This window comes from Crassostrea angulata, chromosome 6, assembly GCF_025612915.1.
Source record: "Crassostrea angulata isolate pt1a10 chromosome 6, ASM2561291v2, whole genome shotgun sequence".
In the NCBI taxonomy this organism is placed as follows: domain Eukaryota; kingdom Metazoa; phylum Mollusca; class Bivalvia; order Ostreida; family Ostreidae; genus Magallana; species Magallana angulata.
Window position 1 is genome coordinate 13,358,328 of NC_069116.1, and position 21,959 is coordinate 13,380,286.

Genomic DNA, 21,959 nt, shown 5'->3' on the forward strand with positions numbered 1-21,959 from the left:
TTTGTTGTTGTACCTGTAAGAAGATTGTTCTCTATCCTATATACCCCTACCCCCCATTTCGTGGCCCCACTTTTCTCTAGGGAATCATGGTTTCATCAAACTTAAATCTGCATAACCTGTGCTTTCACACATAGTACTGAGTTTTGTACTGAAAACTTTCCCAGAATATTTTTTAAGATTTTCTCTATATATTCCTATGTAAAAATTCAAACCGCCATCATGGCCCCGCCCTACCACTAGGGACTGTGATTTTGAAAACTTGAATTTACACTACCCAAGGATGCCTGTACACAACTTTAAGCTTTTCTGGCCAAATAGTCTTTAAAAAGAAGATTTTTAAAGATTTTCTCAATATATTCCTATGTAAAAATTCATCCCCCATTGTGGTCTCACCCTACCCCTGGACTATTATTTAAACAAACTTGAATCTATATGATCTGGGGATGCTTCCACTCAAATTTGGGCTTTCCTGGCCTAATAGTTTTGAGAAGAAGATTTTTAAAGATTTTCTCTATTTTTAAAAATTCACCCCCCATTGTGGTCCCGCCCTACCCCCAGGGACCATGATTTGAACAAACTTAAATCTACATTATCTGAGGATGGTTACACACCAATTTGAACTTTCTTGGCCAAATAGTTATTAAAAGAATTTTTTTTAAAGATTTTCTCTATATATTCCTGTATAAACATTTTCCCCCAATTGTGGCCCACCCTACCCCGAGGGACCATGATTTGAACAAACTTGAATCTACACTATCTGAGGATGCTTCCATTTTAATTTTAGCTTTTCTGGCCAAATAGTTTTTGAGAAGAAGATTTTTAAAGATTTTCTCTATATATTCCTATGTTAAACTTGATCCCCCAATTGTGGCCCCACCCTACCCACAGGGACTATGATTTGAACAAACTTGAATCTACACTATCTGAGGATGCTTCCACTCAAATTTGAGCTTTCCTGGCCTAATAGTTTTTGAGAAGAAGATTTTTAAAGATTTTCTCTATATATTACCTATGTAAAACTTGATCCCCCAATTGTGGCCCCACCCTACCCACAGAGACTATGATTTGAACAAACTTGAATCTACACTATCTGAGGATGCTTCCACTTAATTACCTGAAAGCACCCTGTTGCGAGCAACAAGTGGGTCTTTTGTTTGATTTTGAATTGATAGGGTTCAATTAAACTGTTGACATTTGGTACGATTTACTATCATATTTACTTCCTTTTAAACTAATTTTTCAACCTACACTGCGAAATGCAGATTTCCGGAAAACGTCATTTTTAAACTTCAATATCTCTGCAATGCGTTGTCCGATTTTAAAACGGTTTTCAGTTTTGTATTCAGTACAAATGTCAACAAAACGCATTTGCATTAAAATATCGAAATATTAGAATCACTTCCGGTGACGACCGGAAGTGACGGACGACCTTCTCATATTAAAATTTGATAAGTTTAAAACATATTCTGATGGAAAAAAAATTGTAGATTATTTGATTTAAAAAAATTTTAAAAAACAATTTTCCAAAAATGCTGTTTGAGCGGATCGGAAGTGACGGACGATCGTAGTTTTACCTGATCGGCCCTAGAAATTCAAAAATCTATTATTCCTGAAACTTTCAATTTTCTATCTATAATCGTTTTTGCGTAAAGAAAAACGAATATAACGGCCGACCGGAAGTGACGTCATCAACAAAACTGTACATGATAAAAGACCTTGATATTTTTAATTATTCGTGAAATTTTCATAAAAATCCATTATAGCATATTTGAGATATTTGAGTTTTAAGAAAAATGTTAAGAAAAAAAAGAATAATAATAGTGAAAAATAGAAAAAAAGAAACCTAACAAAAACAATAGGGTCTTCCGTTGGAAAACGGAAGACCCTAACAAGAGAAAAACTGTCAATGTGACAGCAAACCGGGTTTTCTTTTGTGTGAACAGTATTCATAATCCATTTGTCAATCCTGAATTGTTAATACTACCTATCCAAAGAAATGGGCTACTCGATATGCAATGCTTTTGCCAATAAATGACCAAGTTCAACAGCTGATATTTTTTCAGGATTTATCAGAAATCAAAATCCTACCAATCTGCATATCTTTGATATATGTATAATTGATCTGCAAAAGAACAATTTCCTATCTTGAAAACTGTACGAGAAATCATCAGTACAAAAAGGGTACCTTTTTCGCAGCCACTCGCCCGCCCGCCATTTTTACTATTTCAATAATCGGAAAACCCGGTTAAAAATTCTCTCTCAAAATTCTTTGAATTCAGAGGCAATGGAGCTACAGACTGTACATTGGACCTCACGGCGGTCTCTGAACCCCATGCCGCTCAAAATATATTTACCCCCTTATGAAATTTCTTGATCGGCAACGAATCTTATATACATGAATTTCTTCCTGGTTGGTCCAGTTTCAAAAACCTTTCTAATTTCTAATTCGTTATTTTCGATAGAAAATGTGTCATTCATTAAAAGCTTATTGCAACAGTTTAGCTGAATATTATGTTTATTTTTCATCCATTCCGGCGATAACGGCATGCCTTTTCCCGCAGCAAGGCAGTTGCAATATAAGGTCATGTCAAAATTCAACAAACTTGTAGACTTTTCATTTGTCAGTTTGTGTCATGTCAAATGTACTATTGCCGAGCCTGAAGATACAAATCCAAAAACTATGGATTGAAAGTGTGCAGTGTTGAAGGTTTAATTAACTAATAAAAACAATAAAGCTGCAAAATAAATGTGCATCATGCGAAGGAACCGAGTCAAATCTTACATGTCTTTATGCCCTAGTTTTTATAGGTTAAACGATCAGAATTACACATATTCATACTCAGGCTCACACACCAACACGATTGCATATTCGGATTTACAAGTTTACATGTCTGGATTTTTGAACATAATTACACTCCATACTATATAAGCTTCAGCATTCAAAGTAAACATATATTTTGTGGTATATTTCGCTTTTTTCTCTTTTTTTAAGTATTTGTTTGCGTATTTATGACATAACTAGCCTAAGTTATTAAAAACCATGCAATATATAATATAATGACAATCTTGAGATAAATGGTGTATTACACGACACTTATTTGTCTTAATGCAACATAAAAGCCCCATGTGCTTTTTTAAACAATCGCAAAATGTCAGGCTTTGTAAAAAAAAAAAAAAAAGTTAAAATTAGAGTTTTACAAGTACCATACCTATCTTTATTCTGACTACAATTTAATGACAGGTTAAGCAAGGTTTTGTACTTCTATCGGCCTTAAATATCTATCCGGGGACTTGCCTGAGAAGGTTTTAAAGTTGAAAATGTTTTGAAAAATTGAAATATTTAAACTAGAGGGTCAAAATCGTACCAAAACATAACATCAGAAAAACTAAGTTTCTTAAAATTTTGATATTGATAGCTTAACAATAGTGATTAAGGGTCATATGAGATAACTGAGGGTAGAATTGAACCTGGATACCTGTCTAAAGGTACTTTGGTAATATTATGGTGAACGCTTGCTTTCAATCTTATATCTAAATAACTATTATACTACGACGTAGCACTTAAAACAAAAGAGCAGGGGGGAACGATGAAAACAGGTGTTACTACGTATAAAGCGTAGGAATGCCAAACATATTGTTAAAATTCGTCCTACTTGTTTGTAACCTACTTTTCACGTTTACTTAAGTTGATTGAGCAGAATGCAGGCAGCTTAAACACTCAATTTTATGTACTACATATGTCAAATGACCTTATCTAGTCCCATGTGGGTCGATATTGATATAATTACATTATTTACAAGACATTTATCTAATACGTGTTTGAGTTAAGAAAAAAATTAGAACATGAAGCCTGCCAATGATGCATTACATTGATTTTGCATAAAAATGTGTCATTCTTGCTGAGATTCAATCAATTGTATGTTGTTTTAGAAAACTGTAAAATAGATATACTTCAATTCAAATAGAAATGTAAAACAATATGTAAAAATATCATTTTCATTACCACTCCCTCCTGTTAAAAAGTATTCATTCTTCATAAGGTGGTGTTGAAACCTATAATTTTAGCGAAAAACTTAAAAAAATCATAACAGAGTGCATGACCTGATATTGAAAAAGTGCAAGACTCTGATAGATGATAATTTTCCCATATTTGTTACCTTTCAGGATAGGTTTTATGTGTATATGTTTTCAAAAATAAACTAAAACAAGGTAGCTAGTATATATGTTTTAGCTAAAACAACCTCCCATCCCCCATCCTCTGGGGCAGACAGAAACTCTCCCTGTGGGCATTTTAACAAACAAATAAAAAACAGCTTTAAAAGCCATCTGGAGTTTCTCACTTCTCCTGTTCCAGCTCTTGAATATTCAACATTCATTGACAATTAATCACCATCTGGCATTTATACTAAAATGATTTTACATGTATCAGTGATTTTGGTTAGCCAAATATTACTTTGCTATTAAAAAGTCAATTTGTTTATTTAGAAAGTTCAAAAACTGTATTTGTTTTAAATGATAAAAATGCTTGCATAACTCTTTTGATCATACAAATTCTTCATAATTACTTTTTATTAAATGATTAATTACTAAATATGAACAAGCAAAGGAAGATAACTCCATAATGAAAAAGCAAGGGAAGATAACTCAATTAACGGTTAAATGTAGGTGACATGAAATATAACTAAAGATGACAGCTCAATATGTTTTCTTAATGTGCAGTCAGCTTTTATTTTGTGTCAGTAGATATTTTTAATCTTATATATATTAACACTAAATTACCATTTTGGCCATACCCTACATAAGAACCCCTACCCTATATGCTATATTAGTGTTTTGCCCCCGCCCTAAATAAAAAAAAAATCTTAATTGGAAGACATGAAATTAAAAATTTTGATAGATGGCTTTATTTTCTTTCTTTCTATGCAGTCAGCTTTTATTCAGTATCAACTGAAGTAACGAAGACCATCTTTTAAACATTAAATGCATTAATACGATATGACTATTTTGGCCTTGCCCTAGAGTCAGAACCCCTACATGTACCTCTGGGACATGAAATTTAAAATTTTGGTAGAGGGCTTCCTGGTCTACAAAATCGTGAATTCAGTCTTCCTTATAGGTGGGTGGGAGTACAGAGGGTAATTATTAAACATTATGCACTATACATGCATTTTGGCCCTGCCCTAAAGTCAAAACCCATACTCCAGGGAACTTGAAATTTAAAATTTTAGTAGAGGACTTCCTAGTAAACATAATTATGAAGTCAGTTTTTCTAAATACAGATGTGTGAGATTAGAAAAGAAGATTTTTAAACGTTATATGCATTAACACTATATTGCCATATTACATGTACCCATGGATTTAACAATTTAATTAGAGAAGTCAGTGGACATCATAACAATGCATTCAGCTTTTCGCCCACATGCGTGGGATAAAAGAAGAAGATTTTCTATAATTATATATGGGAGTACAAAAGATTTTTTAAATTCAAATCATTTTTACTATATGGCCATATTGGCCCCGCCCTTGAGCCTGAACCTATGACCAAGGGGCCATGAATTTCACAGTTTTGGTAGAGGGATTTACAGACATCATAACCATGCACTCATCTTTTTCCTCACATGTGTGGGGGTAGAGAAGAAGATTTTTAAAAATTTGGTTTTTTTGCATCTTTGGCCCCGCCTGTGGCGCCCCGGGGTTGGTTAAGCCACGAATTTCACAATTTAGATTCCTCTTACCATATAAATGCTTCACACCAAAAATGGTAACAGTGGGTCGGGTAGTTTTCAAGAAGAAGTTAAAAATGAGTTTACTCAGGTGACCTAAAAAGATTAAAAATCTAAAAGAAGGTTTGCTAAACAGGTCCCAATAAATGTAATAGAAAAAGATTGATAAGTGGATTGAGATCAAAAGATAAATTTGTAGATTTAATTGAAATAATAATAATAATTTTAAAACAAAATGACCTTCCAATGATTAATCAATTTTATACTCTAGTCCTTTTCTGTCAAAAGTAACGTATTTACCACCACAATTGCTTTCTTTTCCTGCATTTTAAAAAGATTCATTTCATTTCAATATTCGAACTGTTCAAAATTTTAAATAGTTTTATGTGCATAAAAATTAACACTTGTACAACAGCAGTTTATGGTAGTTGTTGGGTTTCACTTTGGAAGCAAAACGCATTTAAACACTATTAGATAAGATTAACAGAGGTATGACAAACGATTAAAAATGAATGCAATATTATATTCTTTTATTACCGTTCTCTCTTGTTAAACCATTTGTATTCTCTTCCTGATGAAATTGAGATTCAGCGTCCTCATTATTCCTCTCCAATGCGTGCCCTAAAACATAACTATTTCCTTTAAAATATTCAATTTAGAATTAAGATATATTTTAGAATATTTCGAGCACAAATTTCAATTAGCTTGTAATACTTTATTAAGTATAAAATAAATATCTATAAAGATTCGAATTGTCTTCAACCACCACGTGGACTGCAGCATAATGCTATGACACGAGCCATGGACTCAATAAATGTTTGTTTAACGTCGGACGAAATATCCGAGAGATTATTTTATAAAAAAAAAATGATAATTCCAAAATGGACGAAAAATAGCATAATCATTTATTAAATGTTAATTTTATTTTTCAGAGAAACTAATAATCCATATATTTAAATTACTCAAGGCAAAAAAAGAAGTACATATTGTATTAGATTTTTTAAACTAGAGGCCCATGTGCCACATCGCTCACCTGAGGAATAACAGGTATGATAAAATCAGCTTAATGGAGTCATAATACAAACTATCTGGACAATGTAGTATAATACATGTAGATCCTGTATATATAAAAATCCATTTTCACCTTGGATATTCTTATTTTTATTATCATTAGTTCCTTTTCTACCAGGATGAGTTTATAGTAATAACACACGTTGAGCATTCCAGTTCTCAAAAACATCCTAAGCAATTGTCTATGTATGGAATATAAACCTACATCAAACTCTGAACCCCTTGTGAGGCCCAAGAATTTACGCAAGTTTCAGCTTTTCTGGTTAATTAGTTTCTGAAGATTTTTGAAGATTTACTCTATATATTCCGATTTAAAAATTCGACCCCCCCCGTTGTCCCCCCCACCCTACCTCCGGGGGTCATGATTTTCACAACTACCTCTGGATGCTTCCACACAAGTTTCGGCTTTCCTGCTCAATTGATGAAGATTTTTGAAAAATTCTCAAATGTTTTCAATAATTCCTAATTAACTCCCCTTGAAAAAGGGCATGGTCCTTAATTTTCACAACTTTGAATCCTCTTTGTTTAAAGGTGCTTTGTGCCAAGTGTGGTTGAAATTGGCCCAGCAGTTCTTGAGAAGATGTCGAAAATGTGAAACGTTTACGGACAGACAGATGGACAGACGGACGACAAACAAAATGTGATCAGAAAAGCTCACTAGAGATTTCAGCTCAGATGAGCTAAGAAAGGTTTATTTGAAAGTTTTTCCTTTGATTTTGTCTTTTATCATTGCCTAATGTATAGTTTGCGTGCTTTTTTAGCAAAGACTTGAAATTTGTTCATTCATCAGTAATGTTATGACTCAATGCACCTTAACGAGGCCGAGTACAGAACGTGTACGCACGCTTTCGCGCAGCGTTTCATTTGTATTGTGACGTCATCTTTTTGCTTTGTTGACGCCATGGCGTGATAGTTTCAACTGCAGATATTCAGCGAAATTTGTTGAAAATAGCTCGTTTGATGTGTAAAATTGATATTATATTGTGGAATAAACATAAATGTTTCGAAGTTTAAGCTATATTTGGGCTCGGGTCGAAAACGTCAAGAGGGTTCAGCAAGCCTAACCCTCTGTCACGTTTTCTTAACCCGCCTAAATGTCGCTTAATTCATTTATTTCAAGACATTAACAATATATTTTATATTAATTACCCTTAATATGTGATGTTATATATTTATTTATAACTTAAATATGTCGTAATGTTTTAATAACACAATAAAGATCACCATTTCCGTCTTTGTCAAATAAAAAATAGCCATTATCTGACAAACTTGGAAATTGGGCGTACAAAAAATAACTTCGATAAGACCCCTGGAACAAACCAGGAGGTAAAAGGTTTTTTTAAATTGACAATTTGGTGCCTTTTAGCAATAACTTTAATATGTAAAACAAAAAAAGAAATCCCTAGGGCAGAAGTTTAAAAAATGTGCAAATTTGGTACATTTCAAGCAAAATCCCATAGGGTCCTATGTTAAAAATTAACAAACTTTGAGATGACCCCTTACACAAACGGTGTGGTAAATGTCTTATTTTTTTATCTTAAAATAATAATTATATCACTAGAAATTCTTGTAAAAAATTTCATTCAAAAATCTAGGGCAGAAAAAATTAGACCCGGCCTCGTTAAATTGCAAGGTCAAATATTTCTTTAACGAATTAAAGGAATTGAATTTACGTACACAATAGAAGGATATACAATTTAAATTCAATTAAGAAAAAGAAATAAATATTTGTTCTCGGCTAAGATTTTGCAAGACAAATTAAAGTATAATAGAATTTCCTAAACTTTTTCAGTTAATTAATGAATTAAAAATGAAAAATAAGTAATGTCACTAAACTACTGTTAATGTACATAAGTACGTAAGCTAAAAGAAACAGCCAAATCGTCACCTGTGATACTTTGAGTCTGACACCATCATCATTATTTCGTGCAGTCCGTGTCTTTTCTTAAGTCGATGTAGGTTTCGAATAATCGATAAACGGGGCGTGTATATTTTAGTCTGGCTGTTTCTATAGAGCTATGAAGTATCTATAAGTTTCCGTAAGAAATAGAGGAGATAATACTTGGTAGATGTAAATATTAAACTGTATACTTTTTCTGCAGATGAAGACAATCGCAACAATAAGAAGGACAGGAAAAGTGACGCCTGAAACAACTGCACTTGTCATCCTGAAAAATAGATTGGAAAAAAACAAGCAATTTTTACAATAATTATAAGTATGGATGTATATGAGTACCATTTTAACACTAATTAGATTCAAATTTTTACACACTAATGGTATATTTTCTACTTTAATCTGTAAAATAAACACTTCCGTTTTACATTTCCTATTTTAATCTAAACGTATGTATTACATTGTCTATAATCTGTGAAATTCACAAAACGTGTTTAGGTATCTTTTTCAAGCATTTTACCCCAAAGATGGATTATCAATTAAAACTGAAATTTTTAGAAAAGTCTTTGGAACTGTAGACGATAATTTTTCAGGTTTTTACATTCGTCACTATTATACTAGTATTAAGATTGTTTATCAATATTTATCCATATCAAAAAACCATGTATTCTTCCTGATGTTGATTTTTTTTTCAAAAATATATACGATGTGCGCAAATGCACAAGAAACTCAATCAAAATCAGCATTCTCCAAGAAAAATTTAGATGTAAATTATAAGCAGCACTTTTTTTCTTCAAAATATTCATATACAGTGTACATGTGTATGTACATGTAACTCTTAGTTGTTCTTACATTGCTATATCAGATTGTTTGTCAGTAGGGTCCGATATCAGAGAGACAATGAAGTTCATACCATCAGAAGAAACTTCTTTTGAAACATATGTTGTACTTTCCGATGTTACTTCATATGAACTGAAGATGAAAATGAATTTTATGTAGAAAAAGAAAAATATTCATCACCTGTCCACTGTTTTCCCTGGAAGCAAATATGACTGCAGCTCTCGGAAAGAGTACCCACCTTACCTTGGGTGATCGTGCTTTGCACATTACTCTGACGCCAACGTACTTTTCTCGTTAAATAGTTTTAGGGAAGGGAAGTTCCCAACAAATATGCCAAAAAAAATTTCCATATTTCTAAATTATCACGCCTAGAAAGGGATGGTTTGACCCTTTATGTAACTTAACATGGAAGCCCTTCACCTATGGATGCTTAGTGTGAAGTCGATTGAAATTTGCTAAGTGGTTCTACATGTGTATATAGGAAGTCTAAAATGTGAAAAGACAGGCGGAGGGACAGACGCCCTTAAAAATTTTGAAGAAAATCTTTTTGAGCGTACATGTATAGGTCAGATGATCTAAAAAAGATTATCTACATGACGTGAAACGGACTTGAAAGGCAACTGGAAAGAAACATGATAATGGTATATGTTGAAAAGTTTCAGAAAAGTATTTGGTTATTTTCTACGGCGGCGTGGAAGGGCCAGATGAGAAAAAAAATTAATCTTATTCGTTCGGACGAATTAGCTATTTGTTCGGACGAATAAGTTATTTGTTCGGACGAATTAGGATTTGTTCGGACGAATTAGGATTCGTTCGGACAAATAAATTATTTGTTCGGACGAATTAAGATTTGTTCGGACGAATTAGCTATTTGTTCGGACAAATAAGTTATTTGCTCGGACGAACTAGGATTTGTTCGGACAAATAAGTTATTTGTTCGGACGAATTAGATATTTGTTCGGACGAATTAGGATTTGTTCGGACGAATTATGATTTGTTCGGACAAATAAGTTATTTGTTCGGACGAATTAGGATTTGTTCGGACGAATTACGATTTGTTCGGACAAATAACTTATTTGTTCGGACGAATTAGGATTTGTTCGGACGAATAAGGATTTGTTCGGACGAATTAGGATTTGTTCGGACGAATAAGTTATTAATAGTGGTACATGTATGAGAGAGAGAGAGAGAGAGAGAGAGAGAGAGAGAGAGAGAGAGAGAGATATGTCATAATCATGGATACATAAATGTGAAAAGTCTAATCAGTTAACATGATCATGCGCGGATCCAGAAAAATTTACCGGGGTAGTGGTGGTGGTGGTGGTGGGGGGGGGGGGGGTCTGATAGATAGTTTTGTTTGCGGGGTGGGGGTGCAAGGCCCCCCGACCACCCCGGCTCTAGATCCGCGTATAGATGTACATGTATGCCAACTCTAGGCAGCGCAGGTTTTTTCTTAACTAACTATAAGTTTTATTTCGCGCAATGCCAGAAGAAATGATTCCAATAGTCATAATTATATGATTCCGCAGGTGGATTTCGATTGTCGATGTTTATATTGAAAATATAGTCATTCTCCTGTTTACTTGGGACGCTGGACATACGAAATTATCTTTCGCTTTAACTTTATACATATACATGTATACGATCAAAGTTAACTGATATACTTCGTGGAATTGTAATAATCGCACAGTTACTTTTAAAAGTGACTTATAAAACAAGCTAATTTTTACATATACTTTATAATATAAAGTCAGCAAAATATCACAACATCCTAACTATAATGTAAAAAAATAATAAAAATAGAATTTAATGATAAAAATACTTATTGTCCGTCAAATAGACCTCTGATGACGTATTTGCATGTTAAAATTATCATATGGCTTTGTAAAGTTTTCCTATGTTTGGAATCTTAGGAGCGCAAATAAAAACATTATCAATAATCATAACTGATTGAATAATCATAACTGATTGAATCAAGTTATGGGGAAAATTAAAATAATTGGACGATTTAAGGTGAAATAAAAGCTTACAAAACAATTGACAATTTTATACAATATTTTCAAAAGGTTGTATCTCATTTTTCTTAACTATTATTGAAAAATTTTGTTTATGAATCATACTATCGTAAACATCTGACGCATATTTTCATCGGTCGAATGCGGCATCCAGGTTATTTATAGATAAAAACTGCATATGATGACGACTAACTTTGATTTTGTATCGACGATTTTTGATGCTATGTCTGATTTTAAAAATGAAATAGATTCAAAGTTGACTAATGAGACAACCATTAAGGTTAACATTAGTTTTAGACTATCGAAAACCCATGGCACCATGATAATATAACTCCAATCCTTTAGATAGATAGAGTTTGAAAATTGAGCTTGACAGCACAATATGTCAGATATTGCATACATGTCAGATAGTATACATGTAACACCTATGTCTATATTATTAACAATTTATCATTTGAAGGAAAGGGGTGGCTTGACCCCCCCCCCCCCCCCCCTTTCATCTACATCATTACCAGAGCAGATACATGTAGTCTAAATATACATGTAGTCTTTATATTATAAAGTATAAGTAAAAACTAGTTTGTTTTATAAGTCACTTAAGTAATTGTGCGATTATTACAATTCCACGAAGCATATCAGTTAACTTTGATCGTATACATGTATATGTATAAAGTTAAGGCGTAAGATAATTTCGTATGTCCAGTGTCCCAAGTAAACAGGAGAATGACTACATTTTCAATATAAACATCGACAATCGAAATCCACCTGCGGAATCATATAATTATGACTATTGGAATCATTTCTTCTGGCATTGCGCGAAATAAAACTTATAGTTAGCAAAGATAAAACCTGCGCTGACTAGAGTTGGCATACATCTATACGCGGATCTAGAGCCGGGGTGGTCGGGGGGCCTTGCCCCCCCCCCCCCCCCACAAACAAAGCTATCTATCAGACCCCCCCCCCACCACCACCACCACCACCACCACTACCCCGGTAAATTTTTCTGGATCTGCGCATGATCATGTAAACTGATTAGACTTTTCACATTTATGTATCCATGATTATGACATCCTAATTCGTCCGAACAAATCCTAATTCGTCCGAACAAATATCTAATTCGTCCGAACAAATCGTAATTCGTCCGAACAAATAACTTATTCGTCCGAACAAATCGTAATTCGTCCGAACAAATCCTAATTCGTCCGAACAAATAACTTATTTGTCCGAACAAATAAATTATTTGTCCGAACAAATGTGTAATTCGTCCGAACAAATCGTAATTCGTCCGAACAAATCGTAATTCGTCCGAACAAATCGTAATTCATCCGAACAAATAACTTATTTGTCCGAACAAATAAATTATTTGTCCGAACAAAAATGTAATTCGTCCGAACAAATCCTAATTCGTCCGAACAAATAACTTATTCGTCCGAACAAATCCTAATTCGTCCGAACAAATCGTAATTCGTCCGAACAAATAACTTATTCGTCCGAACAAATCGTAATTCGTCCGAACAAATAACTTTTTTGTCCGAACAAATAAGAATTTTTTATTTTTTCATCTGGCCCTTCCACGCCGCCGTAATTTTCTTACAATATATTCAATGAATTATTTATAACTATATGCAAATTTACTTTATTACGATAGTATTGCGATTGTAGTTTTTTTAATTACTTAAATATTTACACATTCCAGTGTCTTTGTCTGTGATAACCCTACGAATCAATTTTGTAACGCATAATCCAATACATTTCATAAATGATTATTTTTAAAATTAATTGTAAAATTGATGAAAATTATAAAACATGAGCAATAAGGAATCATTCTTTGAATATTGTGAGGCGATCAAATACAGTCATTCGTGATCAAATTTATCATATACCCCTTTGGACTTAATTTGATTTAATTACCCGACCGTATTTGAACATCTCAGAATACTAAAAAATAACTTTGTCTTTAAAACATACATGTCATTCTGGACAAAATAATGACAATTTATGCAATTGAAATTTTGTTTTTTATAATTTGGAGACCAACAAGTTGTGCAGAAGACGTCTGTGGGCAAAATTTTCAATTTAATAACTAACGAGCATACCTTAGTTTTGTTGCTATTGTGCTGGTGATGATTTTTATATAACACGCAGGATCTGTAAGAAGACATAAATTAAAAATAAAAGAAATATTCTATATTCAATGTTATAGTTAGAAAGCATATACATGTATAAGAAAAAAATATCAGTTGACATCTATACAACATTCAACACCATACAAACATTTATATTTACGAACTATGAGTTACTTAAATATTTTAACATGATAAAAAAAGGTTGCATGGATTTGAGGTTAATCACGTAAATTGATTTTGTCAAGTCTTAATTTTCAAACTGTAAGATTTAAAAATGAACAAAACAGTTTGTAGAGTAAGTTATCAGGTATGAGAAAGTATTAATTAATAGATATTTCTTTGTTTATTACAAAACAATGTAATAAATAATGCTGTTCAATTTCAATTCTTATTTAGGTCATATATATTGTAATTGATTTTCAATAATTCTGTGTCCACGAGATGCGCGATGCAAATACTTTTTTATCAATCTTTGTTATTTATTGATATAATATATACACATTTGCAAAAAATGTGTCAATGAAGAATATTTCATAGTTTTGTTTTTTGTTGTTGTTGTTTTTTTGTTTTGTTTTTTTGATAAAAAGAAAACAGTATACGAATATAATATGATATACTCACAGTTTGTGTTTTCTTTAGATGAATGTAGGTCTTTTGGACAAACGAAATCTGTTGAATTTATACAAGGTCTTCCATCGATATTACCCTCCTCATATGTATTAAAGTACGCACATTTACCTTGAATTAAATCGCAAAACTACAGAATTACAGTAAAATAAAATAAATGCAAGTATGAACACTGTGCGTAATGAATATGAAATTCATAAATACATAAACTAAACAATAGACACGTTTTAAAGGGCACATACAAATGCCAAATCTTTACGAACAAAACCAAAAATGATATATTTGTTTAACCTTACTGATCCTCAAATCCTAAATTGATTAAGAAGGCCGTGCAGTACCTTAAAAATATTTCAGTTTCGCTTTAATTTTTACCACTCTTCTAAATATTTTCGGGGTTGTTTCTTTATATATCATTCATCTGTATGTAAATTTAAGAAAAACGTATGTTTTGATGATCTATCTAATATGTCGTTTACCACACAAAGTATAAGCTAAAATTTAACTTAACTTTACACACTCTGGAAAAACGTGCACACCTTTGTCGTTAAATGCTAAAGGGGCATTGTCACAATTTTGGTCAAAGTTCATTTTTCCGTTTTTAACATTTACAATGCTTCAGTGGGGGATTTCTATCAGTCTAATTAAATTTGAGTGTCAGGCGTAGTGAGCTAGACACAGATCTCACAATTGTACGAGTTAGACGAGTAGGTAATGAAGTTACTTCTGATCTGAGATGTAGACATTCTACAGATCTCCATTTATCAATTATATCACAACGATGATCTGACTTTGTAAACACTCGAAGGAAGATCATAAAACAAATAAATGCCTATTTTATCTAATACACTTACAGTAAGTTCGACGGGACCCAGCCAATGACTTAGAGCATTGCATATTTCATTGAACAGTTATTAGTTACAAATAGGACTCGATTGCAATAATTCACATCAATATGTACAGTACCGTCAGTTAGAAATGCTACGTTCTCACTTTCACGATTCGCAACCAGACTTGGGGTATTGCTAAATGTAATGGTAATGCATTGCAATGCATTACATGTTTTCAAAGTAATGCTAGTAATGTGTAAAGCAACAAATTAAGCATTACAAGTAATGGTAATGTAATGCATTACTTTCCAATATCAAGTGTAATGCTGGCATTATAAGGCAAAAATTTGCATTACCATGCTTATTTATGTAGATTCATATTTAGAATTGTGGTGAATAAAAGAACTGAAAGTGTTCTTGATTTAAAATTATTTGATCGTAATAAAAGAGAGAAAGAAAGAATTCAAGAGATAAAACATTTTAACTTATTAGTTTAAAAAATCAATTTTTTTAAAATTGTCAATATTACTGGCTATAACAACATAATTGAATAAATTTTTTAAGAGTGTTGTTATTAAGAGTTTGAAATCTTAAAAAAGTACTCTAATTAGTTGTGCATTTAATAAATCTTTACTGTGAAAAATGTGTCAACAACACACAATGCCCTCAGGATAATCTAAACGATCTATTGTTTTGATAAGTGCTCAACACCCCAATCCCCTTCTCTTGACTCTGTTCATGAACCATTAACTAAACTGGTTTGCATGGAGCTGCTGATCAATGTCTAATCCATAAGACCACTTCATCCTTCCTAAGGGAAAAGAGGACAGACATTCTCTCTCTCTCTCTTTCTCTCTCTTTCTCTCTCTCTCTCTCTCTCTCTCTCTCTCTCTCTCTCTCTCTCTCTCTCTCTCTCTCTGCCTGCGTGTGTTTAATATCTGTATTACTAAATATCTATTTTTAAATTAATTTCAATTATTTATTTATTTAATCTCTCTCTCTCTCTCTCTCTCTCTCTCTCATTTTCTGTGCTGTATAGTAAGAACGGACATAAAATACAAGGTATCATTTATTTTGTCTTTTATTTTTAGAGAAAACACAGAGGTGTACTCTTAGAACCAACAAAACATGTAAAGAAGGAGGGACAATCTACAATCAGAACATTTGTATCTTGTCCAATAGTGGAGTATAATGCGGCTGACCCTAAGAAAAAACAAGGTTTGGATTCTTTAACCATGTTTGTCGCTGGAGATCTACTACCATTGTCCATTGTGGAAAGCAAGCATTTCTTAAAATTAATACATGACATTGATCCAAAATTTCAAGTTCCCAGTCGAAAGCACTTGTCGACTAAACTACTACAAGAAAAGGCCACAGAAATCCAAAGGTTGCTGAAAGAGCAGTTAATTAATGCAGAACATATATGTCTTACTGTTAACGTGACTTGGACAGGACATGATGCAATTAAAAGATTACACTTTTGAAACCTTGATGATCATAAAGTGCAACAACACTTAATGATCATCTAATCATTAAATGTGAACCTTTAGATATGTTGAAGCGTGTTTTATTTATTAAAACATTAGCAAAACTTTTTATATAAGTATTAATTTTAGTTTTTTAAAACTTCTTATTGCTTTGATTTACACACAGTAATGATAATGGTAATATATTACTTTACTTACGTAATGGTAATTTAATGCCCAAATTCATGAAGTAATGGTAATGTAATGTATCACTTTACAATGTAATTTGCCCCAAGCCTGTTCTCACCACGGTCTACAGTCTTAATCGTAGATTAATTATAGTAATTTGGCATCAAATCTCACCAGATTTTGAGGTAATATTTTGATTGTTAAAACTTTTTCTACGATCAACACCATTACTTTTCAACCGTAATCATTCGTTCGTTGTCTTCGTTTCAGATCGCATAACACTTTACCAAGCTCAGCATGTTGCATTTTATCAAGCTCCCCTAATCGAGATGATCTCAGTAAGCTGCGCTGCGTTCAGTTGTGAAGTGTCATTATGGTCAGTCGGGCTACATAAATGTATCCGTTGCGGTCCAATCGTAGCTTAAATTGCGAATAGTGTCACCATCATTATTATGCATACCCTTTCGCAACAGAGCATATGGGATTGCTGACTATAAGAAATGCTTTACTGAACATTGTAGAAACTAAAAAAACGGAAAGATAAATTATGACCAAAATCATGACCATGCCCTTTTAATGTCTTAAAGGTTAGGGACTCGCAAGACGTTCCTCAATTTTATATAATTTACCTTTATATGTTATTCCTTATTTATTAACATTTAAACATGTTAATTCCCAAAACTTTAGAGTACATTACCGGGCTGTTTTCGGAGCTAGAATATTAAGCTTTTTTCTTAAAATACCATGTAAAATGCATTTGAATGCTTATAAATAAAGTCATAGCATGTATTTTCAATTGAACACTTTATATCTAAAGAAAAAAGGTATCATATTAAATGAAAATATAGATATAGAATAACTTGTGGAGATAGGAAAAATAGAAAAAATGGATGATAGGTCGCGTCTGACATTAACGGCGTATCGATTAGCACAACCTCGTATCAAAGCATAAGATAATAGGAGGTTCCACGATTAGCTATGATTTGTCATTCTTTATTACCCTGTCACACTGTCAAGATTTATAGTATGATTGCCCACAAATTACTAAAAGTTACAAATCGCACTTAAAGGGACTTGGACACGATTTGACTTAAAATTTTCAAATTTTATTTTTCCATTTTCAATGTTTATACTGATAAATATAGAAGTTTATATTGCTATGTCAAACATTGAAAATCAAATATCAAGTTAAAAGCAAGATACAGAGTTTATAATTCTCTGCATTGTAAACAAAGCTCAAATATTGTAATTTTTACATATTCGTTGTATAGTTGTAAATTTCAATTAAATGTAAATTTCTTTTGTTGATAATCTATACTACTATATTAAAATAATAGACTCGAATTTTTTGTCTTTAATACCGAGAAATCGGAAGAATACTGTCTTTTGTTTTATATATTTTAAACATAATTGGTACTTGCAGATTACCAATTTGTTTTTATTTTTTCTCAGTTAAGCTTCGCTAATTAATAATCAACGAAAATTCCTCAAAAATTCACTTGGATTTTTCGGATTTTACAATCTTGCGCTTGCGCAATACATTCACGCTAACGGGATCTTTAGTTTACGTTTCCACAATATCACATCTGCATGAATAAACTCAGAAATGATAATACATATACGGGTAAATTTTCATTGGACTTTTGCTATATATTCTGTTCATATATATTAATGATTTCTTATGAGAGAAAGTATAAAATAACAAATATACATTTCAAGTACATGTATCTACTTAATTACTTTTGTCTTCGTGATGACAAAAAATATTTGATTACATGCGAAAACGTTACATTATATTTGTTAGAGTGAAGATAGAATATGTTTTATCGTAAAAATGAATAATGTCCTACGGACCCAGTTTTACAAAGAGAATACGTGTACGTTGGTGAAAAGGTGTTGAATTCTTCCATTCTGTGGATTAAAATTTTTAGATAAAAGGTATTTGCAGTCTGAAAAAGGTTTGTTGTGATGAATATGACTGTTATTTTCAAGGCAACTTCATTAACTTTCTCCATAATCGTTCCGGAGCGATTCTGCAATTTTCTGCTACATTACGGGTATAACGGATGCATTCTAACTGTGGGGAGTGCCTTTCCCGAGACACAGTTAGATTTACCAAACTAAGGAAAGTGTAGTGAAATTAATACCATTATTGTAGGCTTATAGCTTTGTTATGCAAATTTCAATAATAAACTGTGTCGATGTACCTATTCGTAAGTGTCCGATATGCAATGTCAACCCGTGCACGCACGGGTCAAAGTCTAGTAGTATTTAAGAAGATATTGAATTAGTTCAATTGTTTTTTACAAGTCATTTTGTCTAAAAAATGGTAATTCTCGAGCTTTGTTTACATAACTATCAATTATTACCTCTGTATCTCGCTTGTAACCTGACTTTAACATTTAATATTTTGCTCAATCATTTAAAATGCACCAATAAACTATGTTATACAAAATAAAAAAAAATTGATCTAAAATCGTGTCCAAGCCCATTTAATCGCAAAGTCAGTGTCGATAATTCTACAAACAGTGGTTTTTTTTTTTTTAGATCTAGTACGACTCGACTACGCTCGACAATGTACGATGTTTGTGCGATAACAGGACGAGTTGTGGCGATTCATGAACGAATTTCGGCGATTAAGTAACAAACGCTTTGAGATCTTTCTACGAGCAGGTAAGATTGAAGACGATTTCTATACGATACTCTCACGAACGAGTACGAAGTTGTACGATTGATACATAATAAACCAATAACTGAATAATGCAATCAGAGTAATATTCAAATTTTACAGAGATATTTTTACACGTGAAATACCTGAGTATTGTAGACAAGGTAGTACACAACATGTACTGGAAATCAGTATAATCATAATAAATAGTAAAATTGTGAAATACAATTTAAGGTTGATGGGTGGTCAACATTAGCCATCAAATCTTCCTGAAACTTAAGATATGATCTCTTTAGCTATAAACTACATGTATTATTTAGTTTAAAAAAAGTATATATTCTACTTTCGAATTTAGTCATTTTCCTATATTCTTATATAAAGCTCTCCTTTTAAAAGAGATTAAAAAAAGTCCAAAAAATCGCGACAACCATCGACCCCTCTTCAACGAAACCCTACAGTGTAAAGAAATATGTTCATACCTCTTCGTATTTGTTAATGGATGCTAGTGATCAGAGTTCGTTCCTGAAGTTTTGGGTAGCTTTTTTTGGTCACCTTTAGTCTGAAAATGCTGCATCACATATTCATTCTAGAAGTATATCTATATTTTACAATGCCAAAAAATCTTTATTGAATAAAATTGTTTAAATTTTTTTTTTACATTTTTAGACTTGACTTTAGTAAGGAACTATATTATGTGGCAGAATATTTTCAAGACGAAAATGAACAATTTTCAAACCTCAAAAGTTTTAGAGTACTGTTTCGTTAGCTTCCTAATTTTCAGCGCACACCAAACTTCTGAATAAATTGTGTATGACGATATATTCATGATGTTCTGAAAAACATGCTTGAACAACGTTTTGATATTTCTATCGATATATTTTGGCATTTTCATAGAAGTTAAGAAAAAATCAACTCCAATTTTGGCTTAAAATTAGCTTATTTCATGCTATATCTTAAACTTTTGTTTACTTTTACAAGAGACATTATATGTATGTCTATTGGTATGCAAAGTTCTGGGAAAATTACCTTACTAATGTTTTTTTTTTAATTTGCGTTATAATTTGATGACCCCAAAATTTTGCAACAATCTTAATATCTTCTGTTGTGCTCATTATGTACTGGCATTTGAAGCCACCAGTAGAGCAAGTTTTTTTTTCAATTGACTTATATATTACCTTTATAGTCAATACATGTACTCAATCTCATACTGTATTGAAATCATGATTAAATATTAGTTCAAACTGTTTTTGCAAAAATTTCAGGAAAATTATCTTTTCTGTTTGGGGCCCTAAATTTCCAAAAAATGGCGTGTGACATGGGTCACAAATAAAGTAAATAAACATTTTAGGTCCTTATCTTTATATCCAAGTGGTTTATTGATGATTGACATTACTAGTATTTCAGGTGCCAACATCCTTAAATCCACTAGCTGTTTTGATCAGAAAAATTCCGAATAACTTTCATGTAAAATAATAATAAAAAAAGAAGTAAAAATACATTTTACTGTAGGCTATTTCGTAAAAAAAATAATTTAAGCTATAAATGAGAAATATGTGTGATTCTACAGGTAACTATATAAAATGTATAATCATCAGATTACCAAAATTTTACTTTAATTCTATTTTCAATATTCAGGTTCGAATGATAGTTACGCAGGGTCCTTCTTATTATTTCCCAAAATAGTAGTTAAATTTGAATTACGTTTTAAAATTAAAAATGATAACGAATGAAACAATAAACAACTTAATGACAATATTTTGAAAAATGTTACCGTTTAATGATGAAATCCGTTGTAATGATAAAGCCTGAACCATGTAGATCTCAGCGTATTTATCATTTTAAATCAACTGAATTTCTTTACAATTATATTTGAATGCTACAAATTTCTACTTACATTGGATTCATTATTGTTTCTAAATTCTCCACAAAAGAAGTGTTTCCAGAAACTAGGTTCAGTATTAAGCGTATATCAACAATGACTTTAATATTTAATGTTATATTGACATTTTGGATATTTATTTTCCGCTTCTATGAAGTATATCCCAAGTGTTCAACATACTAACGCTCTGGGGGTATCGATAATAAATGCAGTATAATACAAATGCTTTCAACGTCTCAAAACTGCACAGTTCAATAAAAATAAGAAAACACAATATATAATATGAAAGCAGCCCTCATCCATATCATCAAAATATGGAACGTATATAAAAAAAAATAAAACATGTATTAGGTACTCATATCATAGGGACGTTCATTGATGCAGGAAACATCAATTAATATGCAGATTTATTTCATATAATTAGTCGCTACATGTGAGGACTCAGTAGCCCCTCCTACACGTATGTTTTACCCGCTAAAATACGACCTGAATAAATAAACAGAGTAGTGTAACTTCCGAACCTGCAAAACATGTCGCCATTTTATGATACGCGTACCAAATGATACGCATATCGGCTTTATACCAGTGACGACTGTGAGAACCTAGCGTTACTTTAAAAATTAAAAGAAAAAGG

The 21,959-nt window shown here is 32.2% G+C and overlaps 1 protein-coding gene across 2 annotated transcripts in view; it reads right to left on the reverse strand.

The window, feature by feature from the left end:
- The window catches only part of LOC128190154 (uncharacterized), a 38,623-nt gene that overhangs the window by 15,370 nt on the left and 1,294 nt on the right, over positions 1 to 21,959 (reverse strand). For both annotated transcript variants that reach the window (XM_052862069.1, XM_052862068.1), the window contains exons 3-7: positions 14,291 to 14,407; positions 13,640 to 13,691; positions 9,541 to 9,660; positions 8,886 to 8,962; positions 6,261 to 6,344 (exon numbers count right to left, since the gene is read on the reverse strand). In XM_052862069.1, coding sequence (XP_052718029.1) covers positions 6,261 to 6,344; positions 8,886 to 8,962; positions 9,541 to 9,660; positions 13,640 to 13,691; positions 14,291 to 14,407 — 450 coding nt within the window. The remainder of the gene's footprint in view (positions 1 to 6,260; positions 6,345 to 8,885; positions 8,963 to 9,540; positions 9,661 to 13,639; positions 13,692 to 14,290; positions 14,408 to 21,959) is intronic.